This window comes from Mus musculus, chromosome 9 (genome assembly GCF_000001635.26).
Source record: "Mus musculus strain C57BL/6J chromosome 9, GRCm38.p6 C57BL/6J".
Taxonomy (NCBI): domain Eukaryota; kingdom Metazoa; phylum Chordata; class Mammalia; order Rodentia; family Muridae; genus Mus; species Mus musculus.
In genome coordinates this window covers 95,121,363-95,135,125 of record NC_000075.6, presented here as the reverse complement: position 1 = coordinate 95,135,125, position 13,763 = coordinate 95,121,363, and the positions used below count along the sequence as shown (strand labels likewise).

Below are 13,763 nucleotides of genomic sequence, written 5' to 3'. Positions count from 1 at the left end.
ACCACTATAATAGCAGGAGATACTTCTGGAGCGTATGCCCTTCAATGTTGGAGGACATCGTAGGTGATTTTTGTATCTTGTGGATCATGAACGTATGCTTTGTCATTGCCTCTGTTTTAAGGACAAGAAACCCAAGACGAGTGGGGAGCATGGAAATTTCTAAACACACTTTAAGTTCTCCAGCCACAGGAATTCCTTCGTCCAGCTAGAGCTCTGGCACATCAACAGAAAGCCAATGAGGGCAAAAGGGGTCTCTGAGCAGGAAAGCAAGGTCAGGATGCTGGGATGCTCACAGACACAGAGATGGAATAACTATATACAACTTAGAGCCCTGGGATCTTCTCAAGGGTTTTCTATGACCTTAGAAACTCTCTTGTCTTTCTTCTGTCCCCTCTTTTTCATTTTGCTTCCTAAGGCTACAATATTGGAACTTAGAAACACTAAGAAGACATATTTCTGTAAAAATGTCTACGGATTTTTTTTTCTTTGTCATCTGATGGGTGCAATATATACTTAAAAATAACCTTTAGTTTAGTTGACTGACTAGAGATGTTATTCATCGCAGTACGTTGGAAAGAAGTTGAATTCTAATTCTAATAAAATAGGGGTGGAATGTGTTTTCCCAGATGGGACATATTCCTCTGATGATCAAGAAATGACTGTTTTGCTGATCCTAGTTAAAAATTTCAATACGTATTTTAAACATCTGTTGGCCCAGTTCTGGATCCATTCATTTATTTCTCTGGAGTTATTGATGACTTAATAACTTGGTTATGAAAGGCCATTAATAAATGAATAGAAATAAATGAGTTAGTCCAATGCATGTTACGCTTGTGCAGTGGGAGCTAAAGATAAACGTGCTAGGGGAGGCCAGCCTTTGCAGTCACACTGCATTGGGGGTGGTATATGATAGGACAACCTAGAGAGTAGTTTCCTGGAAGGGTCCCAGTGTGCAGAGAACCAGGAGAGGCCATCAACCTATCTGCACTATTCTGAAATAGGGACCAACGCATGCTTCAAGGACAACGGATGTGAACAACCATCTGTAGAAGGGTCTACCTTTCCATGGTGTTTTTGTTTATTACCAGCGAGAGTTATTCTCTGTTAAGTTCCCTTATTCTAGAGAAGGGATATGCATTTTAGAACAAGCATAGGATACAACATATCCTCACCTTTCTTATTCCCAGATGAATTCTTAAGTGTTCTCAAGACCAAGATTTGGACTTTCTTCCATTGAATAACAATGATACACTCACGAACTTGGAGCCTCAGGTTTCCCAGCTCTGCATGGGAACTGGAAATTCAAGAGTGTTGAATTGTACCTTTTATTTGCCTTGCTACATCTTAGAAGCAGAATGATGGATGTATATGGAATTTCTGGCTCCTTTATTATCTTCTATTTCTGGGAACATTTAAAAATGGCTAGGCAATCTGATCTTTCTTCCTCCCTCCCCCCTTCAAACGAGGGAATGGAGTAGAGATTGGGAAATGACTGTGCACAGCAGGAAGTGGATAGTTTTCTTTTTACTGAGCCCTGAAAATGTGGCAGAACCATGAGAGGAGCAGTTATGATGGTCTTATTTATTTTAGGTTTATTTGGACAGATAAAGGATAAACCAAAGGCTCTGGCCAGAAATCTACAAAAGCCAGACACTGAAGCAAGAAGCAAATGAAATGATTATTATAAGGATTCTGAAATTATTTCAACAATGCTAGGAGGTCCCCTCTGGGTTCCCAAGTTGCTTTTCAGGTGGTTCATGCACACGGAATTGGCTTTTGGTATTTTGCCTTACAACCTCCCTCAGGAATGGAGAGTTTTATGTGGTAATCTCAAAATTTATGCCTTGATTTACTAATTATCAAGGAGAGAATGAAATTTTTTGCATTAAAGAGAAAGATTTCAGGATTCCGAAGGGAGATTATCACGTAACCAAAAGGTAAAGGGAAAGCCTTTGAAGTTACCTTTGTAAAAGGTCAACCATCAATTCTCAGTCTCCACACAGAAGCAGTTTATGCAAATGCTCTCACTTTCCCAGAACCCAGATACATTTGTAAATGTTCCAAAGAAGGGAGTTAGGAAATGTATGTGTAAGAAGGAAACATTAAGGCATTTAACTATCAAAAGATGGGCAAAACTCTGAGATGCCTCCCAGGTACCTCCAGATACTCATAGCTAGCCTGTACTACCAGATGGGCCAGCTCCAGGGTAAGCTGAAAAAGAAAGGGCCTGGTCCATTCGACTTGGGCTGGTAACAGATGGACATGCATACAGGGAAGATAATTGTTTGGCTGAAGAAAATGCAATATTAATGTTTAAATTGATTATCTACAAGTTCTTTGATTCTACTTTCTTTAGAAACTGGAACCTAATTTCTCTCAAACACTGTGAGTCGGATGTGCTTAAAAACCTATATCTAAGGAATAAAATGTAGTATACAAGTGATGTGATGGTATGTCACACTCTAAATTAGGCCATCAAAAGGCACCAGGACTTTCTCTTTGCTTTCTTTCTTGGACTGCCTGCTTTAAAAGGTTGTCTTCCAAGTGATGGCTCGGTAACAGGTCTATGGAGTGCTCTGTGGGTTACCATGGAGTCTGTTATAGATAGCAAGGAGCAGAGGGCTTCTACCAACAGAGATATACAAATTCTGGATCTAGGCAAGTCATCCAGAGACAGTCATTCCAGCTGACATCTTGTCTGGAACCTCGCAGCAGACCCTGAGTGGAAACACTCAGTTAAGTTGCTTTCAAACTCTTGAGCCATAAAACCTTTGAGCTAATAAATATGTGGTATTTTAAGCCATCATGGAACAGTGGTTAATGGATATTAACTAGAGAATCCTCTATTGTGAACTTTAGATATAAAAGGCACTCATGGGAATTTAAAAATGTAATAAATGATGATGCCTGTATTGGTATAGTTCATCTACAAAGTTTTTTTTCCAAATAACTTATTTTTAAGGTAGAAGTTTTATTTTCCCTCTTAACACTACATCAAAAACTAACCATGGGTTCAAAATGACCATGTTAAAGCTGAAGACTGAGGACAAAGACAAAAAAAGAAAAAAGGATGGATGAACTTAAAGATGGGTGGATGTTCACAGAATGTCACTGTTCTTGCTTCATAGCACTTTTACCTGATGTCTGACTTTTAGAATGCTTTAGTTGGTATGGTGACCCTTTTACTTAATGGCATTCACATGCACACCATAATGGAAGATACATCTTACAAAACAAGGTCCCAGCTCAAGCTACCCTGAAATATTAACCCCCAGAAACACAACCACCACACTAAAGCTGTGAGGTGGTTTCATAGTAGCACTCTCGGGTCCTTTATATAGCATTCTTCATGTGTCTGGAAACAAAGTGAAAGAAACAATATCCTTTTTCCCTGTGTGTGATGGTTTGTATATGTTTGCCCCAGGGAGTGGCACTATTAGGAGCTGCGGCCTTGTTGGAATAGGGGTGGCCTTGTTGGAGGAAGTGTGTTACTGTGGGGGTGGGCTTTGAGATCCTCATCCTAGCTGACTAGGAGCCAGTCTTCCCCTAGTGACCTTCAGATGATGATGTAGAACTCTCATCTCCTCCTGCACTGTGCCTGCCTGGATGCTGCCATGCTCCTGACTTGATGATAAGAGAGTGAATTTCTGAACCTGTAAGCCAGCCTCAATTAAATGTTGTCCTTATAAGAGGTGTCTTGGTCATGATGTTTGTTCACAGCAGCAAAACCCTAATTAAGACACTATGCAAAATCACTTTCAGAATGTAATGTAATGGTGTGCCATGTGGACTGACTGGTATCACAGATGTAACAGGACTCAATGATTGGGTAATTGGCAGCAGATAGGGTAAGCTACAGATAAAGTAGGGACGATAATGAGACACCCAAACTGGCCATTGATAGAAACAAACTTTGAAATAACTCAGACGTTAGAATTAATAGGTAAAGGCTTTAAGACAGCTGTAAAAAAAAAAAAAGATGCTGGAGAATTTAAATAAATTGAGATAACAAATACAAAATGAAACCTAAGAAGAAAATTATGATCTATAAAAAAAAGAAAGAGAGAAAGAAAGAGAGAAAGAGAAAGAAAGAAAGAAAGAAAGAAAGAAAGAAAGAAAGAAAGAAAGAAAGAAAGAAAGGAAGGAAGGAAGGAAGGAAGGAAGATAGATTCCAGAAAAAGGGTGTATAATATCTAGAAAGAAAACTCTACTATATTGGCACAAGGGCTGTCTGGGTGCTGCAGAATAAACTGGTAGTGAACTTGAAAACAGATATAGATTAAAGCACCCAACTAATAGAACATAGTGAGGTAAGATTTAAGTAATAAGAAAGTACCTATATGACATTAGAAAAATGTATAAAGTGGCTTTTTCTATGACTTAGTGTATTCTATGACTGGAGTACATGGAGGGAACAGCAAACGCAGAAAACAGAATATTTAAGAAGACAGTAATCCAATTTTATAAATTAGATTATGAACATTTACATAGAAACCCAAGAAACTCAGTTAATCTGGATTAGGATAAATTTAAAGAACAGTAAACCATAGTCAGACTTCTAAAACTGAAAATTAAACAACAACAACAACAACAACAAAAAACCTTAAAAGAGATGATATTAAAGCAGATCAAATTATGTTTGGTATTTTAATTAGGATTTCTATTGCTGCAACAAAAACCATGATCAAAACTCTTCTACTTCAACATTGCTGCTCATTACCAAAGTAAGTCAAGACAGGAACTCAAGCAGGGCAGGAACCTGGTGGCAAGACCCGATGAAGGGGCTATGAAAAAGTGTTGATTACTGGCTTGCTCAGTTTGCTTTCTTATAGCACTCAGGACCACCAGCCTAGGGATGGCACCACCCACAGTGGGCTGTGCTCTCCCGCATTTGATCACCGATTAAGAAAATGCCTTGTTGCTGGATCTTGCAGAGGCTTTTTCTCAACTCAGGCTCCTTCCTCTCCCATGAATCTACATGTGTCAGTTTGGCACAGAACCAGCTAGAACATTCAGGAAACTAAAATAAATTCTACTGTTTCATGTAAAATAAAGGCTTGAAGGCAAGAAGATACAATTTTCAAAGTGTCAAACTGAGTTCTATACCCCCAGAGCTCAGGTCTCTAGCTGCATATGTAGACTTTCTCCAGTATATGAGGCAGTATTGGCCAAACTATGAAGGAGAACCATGCAAGCCTCAAATGGGTACAAATTGCACCAGTAACTGGCACAGTGGGTAGATTACAACAAAGAATCAACCTGACATAGTTGACATTTGTGTGCATGTGTCTGGTGTATATACATATATGTGCATGTGGGAACATGTGCATGCATATATGCACAGATGGAGGACAGAGGTTGATGACTTTAACTCTCTACCGTATTTTCTGAGACTCGATGAATGTGGAGCTCACAAATTCATCAAGGCTAATGACAGCAACCCTCCTGTCACTGCTTCTGCAGCACAGAGTTTATAGGCACATATCCCTGTGGCTGGCTTGTTTATGTGGGTGCTGAGGACCTGAGACCAGGCACTCATGTTTTCGCAGGCAACACTTGAACCAGCCTTGTATTTTGAGTGAGACTTTGTAGCCAAGGATGACCTTGAACTTTTAATCCTCCTGCTCCAAACCCTTAGGGGCTACAAGCATGTAACACAATTCCAAGTTTGTGTACCACCATAGACTGAATCCATGCCTTTAGGCGTGCACGTCAACAACTGACCTACATCCTCTCTCCAATGATTGACACCTCTGTAATATTATATCAACTATATTCTGCAGTTGTTGCTTGTGCTATTGGAACACTTGCTGGAAGACACATCTTTAAAGTACACAAGGAATGTTTACAAAGATGAATCAATTATAATTATAAGATAAAATCATGCATGTTCAAAAGATTAGAATGGTATCTATTATAAAATAGAAACTCTTTACCATAGTCCAAATGATCTATATGGCAGATCAATTATATAAAAGATCCCAATTTCTCATCTCTCAACATGTAACATTTCCAATAATACCTGGTGGTACTTCTGACCAAAGAAGAGTTGTCTAGTTATCTCTTTTCTATGATGTCCTTGGAACTGTCTCTGAGGAATAGAATGTAGCAGCAGTGCCAGAATATTAGAACTGAAGCTAGTCCCAAGAAACATTACACGCTTTCCCTTACATTCTTGCTCTCTGTCCTTGCCAGTAGAATGGTGTTCACAAAGTAGTTCACAACAGAAGGACTCCTGTTGCACACTTCTTAGATTCTGACTGTGTTACCCAGCATAATGTGGTGACAGATAATCACACAAGCTGGCTCCTGCCTCTAACTCTTACAGATTCATAGTCTTTAATGCTCCCAGTGGCTATTCCAGTTGTAACGGCATCATTTCTATTCATCACACAGACTGTGAGTGTCCCTTCTTTTGGGATTTTTGTCCCTTATAGAATGTTCCTCCTTTAGACCTCCACAGGAACAAGAGTTTTAGACAGGCAGCTCTTGTAAGGAGGAATTAAGAAGCATTGAATAATGGTACGGGGGAGGATGTAGAGCCTACTCTATTGTAACTGAATGTTGACATACTGTGTAGAGTGTAGATGACTTCCTAGACAATGGAACAAGGCTTTTAGCCTAGTGGGTATTGGAGAAGGGGAGGATTCCATGTGGAGATAATCGAGCAGAGGATGGGGACTATGCTATGGGCCTTTGAAATGAAGATCTGCTTATATTCTTGATAGAACTGGCAAGTTAGACTCACTGGCAAAGTGACTGGCTTCAATGCCAATGGTAAGGGTGGCTTTATACAGACTAGACAAGTGCCCATGCAGGACTGTCAGGATGAGTGGCTTTGGCTCTCACTCCTGGCTCAACACATCCTGGGTTGGTTATCTTGGGAGGATTCCTTTTTAAAACATTCATATTCTCACTTTTACAGAGGGCTCTAATAATAGATATCCTGATTGGGCAAAGTAAAAATTAAAGATGATTTATCTTGTATATAAAATGTGTAAAATTGCTCCTTAGGTTGTAACTGCCACCACCCTCTGCTTCCTCAGCGTTATTCCTACTTTCTAGAACATGAAGTTAAAGGGCCTGATGCTAAGAAAAACATGTGGACATTGGCCCTATAATGTAAACATGTTAATGTGGCATTTGCCTTTGGGTGTGTATGACATAGCTAAGTGTTACAAACAAAAATGTCAGTGTCAGCCAAGGGAAAACTCAAGGAATTCGCTTAGGGATATTCTTTTTTTTTTTTTTAAATCAAGATAGTTTTAGTTACAATGTGGCATTAAAAACTTTCATCTGGGCCATATCAATGTCTGAGCCTAGTATTCTATTCCTAAAACACTTGTGGGATGTCGTGTGGAATTTACATCCCATGAAAACCAATGCCAACTGTAAAGGCTCAAGAAATGAAACATGTACATGAGAATGTTCACTGCTAAGTGTGATAGCTCTAGGTGGACTTCACTGTTCTGTTGTTAAAATTTTATTAGGACTATCTGAAAATATAAACAATGAAAAGGTAATCCATAGATAATGGACCAAATGGCCCCACCTATAGCTAATTAGTCTCTCCCCCTGATGAACTTACCTATGGCTCTGTGCTCTGGGGCTCTGGAGGACCAGTGATAAGAAGTGTCATTTGGGCCAAGGAACAAATACCTCTATTCTGCACCAGTAATTGCAGGTTTCAAAGGTATTCAAGGTGATGGCTTTCAGATACTTGGCAGACAAGCGTTTGCTCACTGTACTTATGCCCTTCATATTTGACAGGCATTTCTTTGTGTCTTTGCTTAGCATGAGTCTTTCTGGGTGAGAAATCTTATCTTTAAATCCCCATTGCTCAGTTATTGCAGGCATACTTCTGCACTCCTTGGGACCTTTTGCAACTGGGCTTGAACTGTCTGGAGCCATAGCCATCAGAACCAAGACACCAAGGTCATATCCACACAGAATGGACAACCAGACCTTCAGGAAGTAATAGAAAAGTGCAAGCTAATATTTAAGAGAAACCCTACACAGGCTAGCACTGTGTTAAAAATAAAGTTATGTTAGTAATGACAAAAGTAATAGTTGACAGAGTTGGGTTAGGAGAAAGGAAAAACTTCTAAGCTTGAGAAATTGTTGGGTATGTCCATTTTCTGCAGAGTAAGATCAAACTCGCCACTGCAGCTCCAATACTGGCCCTGTTCACCACTGCCAGCTCACTTACCTACTTCTGCCTTGGCTACTCACCTTCAGCCACATTGGCCTGCACCTGGTTCTGCTTGTGCTCACACCAATCCACTGACATGGAGCCTGCATCCTTGCTGTGCCATCTGACTGGACCACTGCCTTCCTTTCCACTTGGCTTGCTTCCGCACATTTCAGTTTTCTATCAAATGGTACTTTCATAGATCTGCCCTATATAGCCAATGACCTCTCCTCCCTTCTCCACCCCCTCACCTGCTTCATCGTTATCTTTTTCTGAACTCACAACCTTTACATACTATCTTTTTTCTGATAGGTGTTCCTCCTTGGAACAGAAGTTCTGTGTGGGAAAAGACTTCAAAATAGTAACAGTTGAATTCTCTGCATAGCAGCTTATATTTGATAGGTGTGGGGTCAATGACTACTCACACGAACGCACTCTTATCTGATAAAGTGGGATATTTTGGAACCAAATTACTTGGATTCAAATTCTACCTTTGCCTTCTCCGTGCCTGTGGTCATGTTATCTAACTTCTCTGTGTACAGTTTCCTTGCGTGTAGATGGGATGATATAGTGCCTGTTCAGGGTTATCTCTGAAACTGGTGTAAAGCATGCAATATGCTTAGAATAATATTAAAAACCATAGCCAGCATTCAACGGGGAGATCCTGACAGACTGATGAAAAGGGAAGAGACGCCCTGCTGAGTCCTCTTAAGTGCTGGAAATTTACACCACAGTCCAGAGACTTTACCCACCTCACAAGGGCGTGTTTCCAAGAACAGGAAAACTATCTGGGGCTCGAGGAAGGGTAGTACTATCTGTTTTTCAAACATGAGTGAGAGATACATAACATACAGTATACATAACATACACTTCTCAAAGCAGCAAAGCCATAAACTGTGTGCACTCAAAGCTGAATGGTTGCATTTGGAGCATGCTTTGCAAAGTTTCTGAGCCTGGCAAAATAAAGATTGCACTGTCATGTGTTGCACAGGGAGCTGTGCCTCAAGCTTACAGCCCAGAAGTATTCTCTACAAGCTAAGAAGATGGGAATTCTTTTATAAGCAGCTGCATTTAATTATACAGTATTGACTCTGAGACTGCGGAGTCAGGAATGGCTGTAAGTAGTTTAAACATTTTTAGCTTTTCATTAGGAACTGCTGTTGTGGTTAGCCAGTGCAGAGATCATCCCACATATTAATCTTGTTAATTTAAACTTGGTTTAGTAAAGGCAAAGTAAGTAGGGACATGGTCTTGCTAAAACTCAGACTTATGCTTGGCATCAATAGATGACAAGTAAGGCATTGCCAGGCAGAAGGACAGCAGAGAGCATCTTGACACAAGGCTCACAAAGTACCAAACACACTTCGCCCAGGTTGAATGGCAGCTGCACGCATCCCGTGGCCAATGACTTCTGGTCGGAGTTCAGTGCTTCATGTACTTGACACTAAGGGGATAATTACTCCAACCTCTTTCCAAAACGGGTTTTGCCATTTGCTAGTTTTGCTAGCTAAAGAACATGGTGAGAAAGGATGCCCAGAATCCCCTGAAAGTTATTTGTAAGCCACAACGGCTCCTTCAGGAGCTTGTGATTTAGAGTGGGAATGGCTTAACATGGAGAGAGCCCCTTCTTTGCCCTCTGCGTGAAGCTCTGGGGAGATCTGGTTAGAAACAGTAAGCACCACTCTTTACACCACCAGGGCAGGGACATGCTTTGTGTCCCCGAAGGATAAGGACTTAGGATATGACTGATTATTTCCTCTTTCTGCCAGGTGTCTCTAGGGAACGTAATATTCATTTGTAGTTGGAGCTCGGCAGGGATGGAGGCCCTGCAACCTGCTGATTTGGATTCTCCTTATTCCTGTGTGTTTACTTACTCTCTGTTCTGATTATTCTTCTACTGAAATCTAAAACACATAATTATTTAATGTAGTGAGGTGAAGTGTCTAAAATCTTTTAAAAGTTGAGTTTGGTTTGTATTAACAGTGTGTGTGTGTGTGTGTGTGTGTGTGTGTGTGTGTGTGTGTGTGTATGCGCATGCTAGCTTGTATGTATATGTGAATGCATGTGGAGGCCAGAGGTTCATACTGGAGGTCTTCCCCCATTGTTTGTTGACTTAAAGTTTTTCTTAGCCTGCCACTCTTAGTGAAACTAGAGCTCTTTGTTCCAGGTAGGCTGGCCAGCCAATGAACCCCAGAATCAACCGGTTCCCATCCCTACCCAGCCCTGTGATTGCAGCTGTGCACCTCCAAGTCTAGATTTTATATGGGTGCTGGAGATCTGAGCTCAGGGCCTCTTGCTTACACAGCAAGCACCCTACCCACTGAGCCATCTCCCTAGTCCTAAGCTTAGGTTTGTTTTTTTTCTTGTTGATTTTTTTTTTTGTGACAGCTTCCTGAGATAAACACCATTATCATTCACTTTGGACAGACAGGGAAGGTGAAACTCCCAAGATGTGAAAGCTTTTCCAAGACCCAAATGTCACATGATGTTCATTTTCTATGCGGCACAATCTTATTTCTAAAACAACTAAAAAAAATACCTTTCATTATGGTAATATCTCCAGGTGAGAGTCACTGCCGAACTAACAGTGGTGAACTTTAAAATGTTGTATGAAAAAGCTAAAATATGTATAAACTTTAAAAATGACTCAGGCTAGTAGGAAATTTTACCAATAATTATATGCGATTATAAAATTTTAGGTCATTAGAGGAAGGCAAAGGATTTTCTTTGATGACTTTTCTTATTCTGTCTTCTAAAGAAAGACGCACATGAAGAAGACAGAATTTAGATGAAGGTTTTGCTTCAAGGTCGGAGAATAGATTATTTGACCTATGGTAGATGAAAATGTTTCTGAAACCTCAGCCACAGCCAGACCTTCCTCACTACTCATTACAGCCCAGGCGATGGCTTTGATTCTGTCTCTAAGGTCATCAAGCTGTCCCCAGTCCTAATATTCCAGCAGCCATGCTGTGCTGTGTCCCCCACTGATGCTGTTCCCTGGGCAATCAGTCCGTGAAAAGAGTACCTATGGCCCCAGAACACACGTGGCAACCATGTTCATAGAACACAAGAGTCATGTTCATTACAAACTTCATTCCTCAACCTTCTCTGTGCAACAGGGCTCTTCCTTCTTTGTCTGACCCAGGGAAGTGGCCTCTTGCCTAGGAATGCCAGCTGGCTGTGGTACATTGTTGGTACGAGGGGGAAACCCTTACTATCAAAGCAGGGGTTGTCCTCAAATCCAAACACGATCAAAACACAGTTTACCAAGCAAAGCCATGTATTTACCACATTACTCTGATCATGTCTGCAGACTTCTGATTACAGCAAACGAGGAAGATTCCCACACATTGGTTCATTTGTTTTAAGGTGAGTGACCAAGTAAGGAATGACTAAGGCAATATCACTGATGGCTGATCCTACCTTAATGGCAGATTCAAAACTAGGGTTGGAGAACAATTTTCCTCTACTTAAGGGGTTAGTATTTTATTCTGAGCAATTTCCTCACCCAGATCTGGTGAAGAAGAAGCTATTCAGGATAAACAGGACCCTCTGTTGTGTGCTGAACAAGCTTTGATTGACTTCACTGAGATCAATGGGCTAGCAGCTGGGCGGGAGGCACCATGGGGAGGCTCATTCTTTGGGTTCTAGTCTAGATCCCATATTGTGTTTTCAGGATTCTTGATATCCCAAGAGGTGGCAGTGAGTTGGTTCTGAGCATTCATATGTTAAACATAACCAACACTGTGAATTCCTAGGCACTATCAGCAGAGGCAACCCATTTTAGAAATAGCTCCCTTGGCTATGTACTCTAGGAGCACGGATGAGCAGTGGACCAGTCCATGTTTTATCCATGACTTTATGGAACTTGCCTGCTGTGAGGAGGGCTCTTCCTTCAGACTTTCATCCAGGTCCACACCAACTCTGTTTAAAAAAAGCAAAACAAAAAAGAGTAGATAAGCATAAGTGTCCTGCGGAGGAGATGAGACCTTGAGCATTAATCAAATCATCAGGTGACCTAAACACAACGTAAATGCGAGCAAAGGTTTGGTGAGAAAACCATCTGGCTTCCTTAGAAATAGAAGCCCCAACAGACTGATCACAGGGAGGCTGTGCACAGCTGGGCTTGGCACAGCAGGAAAAATGGAGCGCACACACCAGTTCATCGCTTGCTACTGGCTTCCAGTGTAGGAGTACGGCCCTGAGAACTTGGGATAGGAGCCATCATGAGAAAGGCCTCTGTATCCTCAAAACCAGGGCTACCCCACAGGATTCTCCAAGCAAACTGTCTCAGAATCATGGATCCCTAGCCTGGAGCTGAGTTCTCTAATGCAGAGAAAAAAAAAAAAAAAAAAAGCCTTGTCCAGATTCATGTGGGTTGTCCTCAGGGAGGGTCTAGGTTGCAGGGCCGGAACGTTATAGAATTGGCAGTGTGTGTGTGTGTGTACATGTGTGTGTGTACATGTGTGTGTGTGTACATGTGTGTGTGTACATGTGTGTGTGTGTACATGTGTGTGTGTACGTGTGTGTGCATGTGTGTGTAGATGTGTGTGTGTGTTTTAAGGAAATAATATAGAAGACAAATATGGGATGTTCTAAAGAGATTCTCTAGAAAAGGAGAAATAAGAAATTTTGTAAGGCTGCAACCAATCTCACAAAATAACAACAACAACAACATCATCACCACAATGTTTTAACTGACCGTTCTGGCACATCTCTAAAATCGCCTTCTGTGCTGTAAAATTTGCTTGCACACTTTGAGATTTCTGTATCTGATGATTTTACACGAGGATGGGAAGAAAAAAAAGAGGGAATCTTCTTCCCTAGCAAGACTCAAGTTCTTGATAACCAGAAGGCAATAAAACATGCTTTCTTACCCAGACTGGCTTGCTCCATGCAGCCCTGTCATGCTAATCTGCCGAATGCAAGATTCCTGATAAATTTCATGCAATTTCCATAAACAATGTACAGTGTACTGATCTCTCCCCGTGCCTCCTTACTGAGTACATTTCCGCATCTCCATTTTGACAGGCATCAAAGAGAACTGAGTTTTCATTCTCCAGAATTGCTTCTGGCTCTGTGTATCTCATTCCTTGGGCTTACCCCTCTCGATACCCACAGGCCTTTGCTGCCAGGTGCCAAGAGATATGTCTACATTTATTGCAGCCATTACACTAAGTTTCTCTAAGCTTTTCCTACTCCAGGATGACCAGCAGGGACTTGCACACACAGAGGTCACTGTGGCTCTTAGAAATGGATCCCACTCACTGCGCATGAAATACGTGCTCTCCGCAGCTGCTCCTGGGTTGGATCCCCAGTTGCCCACAGCCATCCTATCAGAGAAGACTGAGGGCGAGTGGGGAGCTTAGTAGATGAAACAGCAGTTTAATCTGTGTTTAAAACACTCCTCTCCCAAATCTTACAGAAACACAGACCCTGGGAACACCACGCTGTGGTTCTTCCCAGGGTTCCAGAAGAGCCAGAGCGAGTGAGGGGCCCTGATGGTTGCATTTCCTCTCCCATACAGTGAGCCCCTTGGGTTGGGGGTGGGCTGGGAGTGTGGGAGGAAGCT

At 41.4% G+C, this 13,763-nt stretch overlaps 1 protein-coding gene across 2 annotated transcripts in view; it reads right to left on the bottom strand.

Annotated features, from left to right (window-relative positions):
* Slc9a9 (solute carrier family 9 (sodium/hydrogen exchanger), member 9) overlaps positions 1–13,763 on the bottom strand; it is a 560,897-nt gene that overhangs the window by 95,328 nt on the left and 451,806 nt on the right. For both annotated transcript variants that reach the window (XR_003947936.1, NM_177909.5), the window contains exon 13: positions 12,064–12,115. Coding sequence is in view for 1 of the 2 variants with exons in the window: in NM_177909.5 (NP_808577.3) it covers positions 12,064–12,115 (52 nt within the window). In the remaining variant the exon portion in view is untranslated. The remainder of the gene's footprint in view (positions 1–12,063; positions 12,116–13,763) is intronic.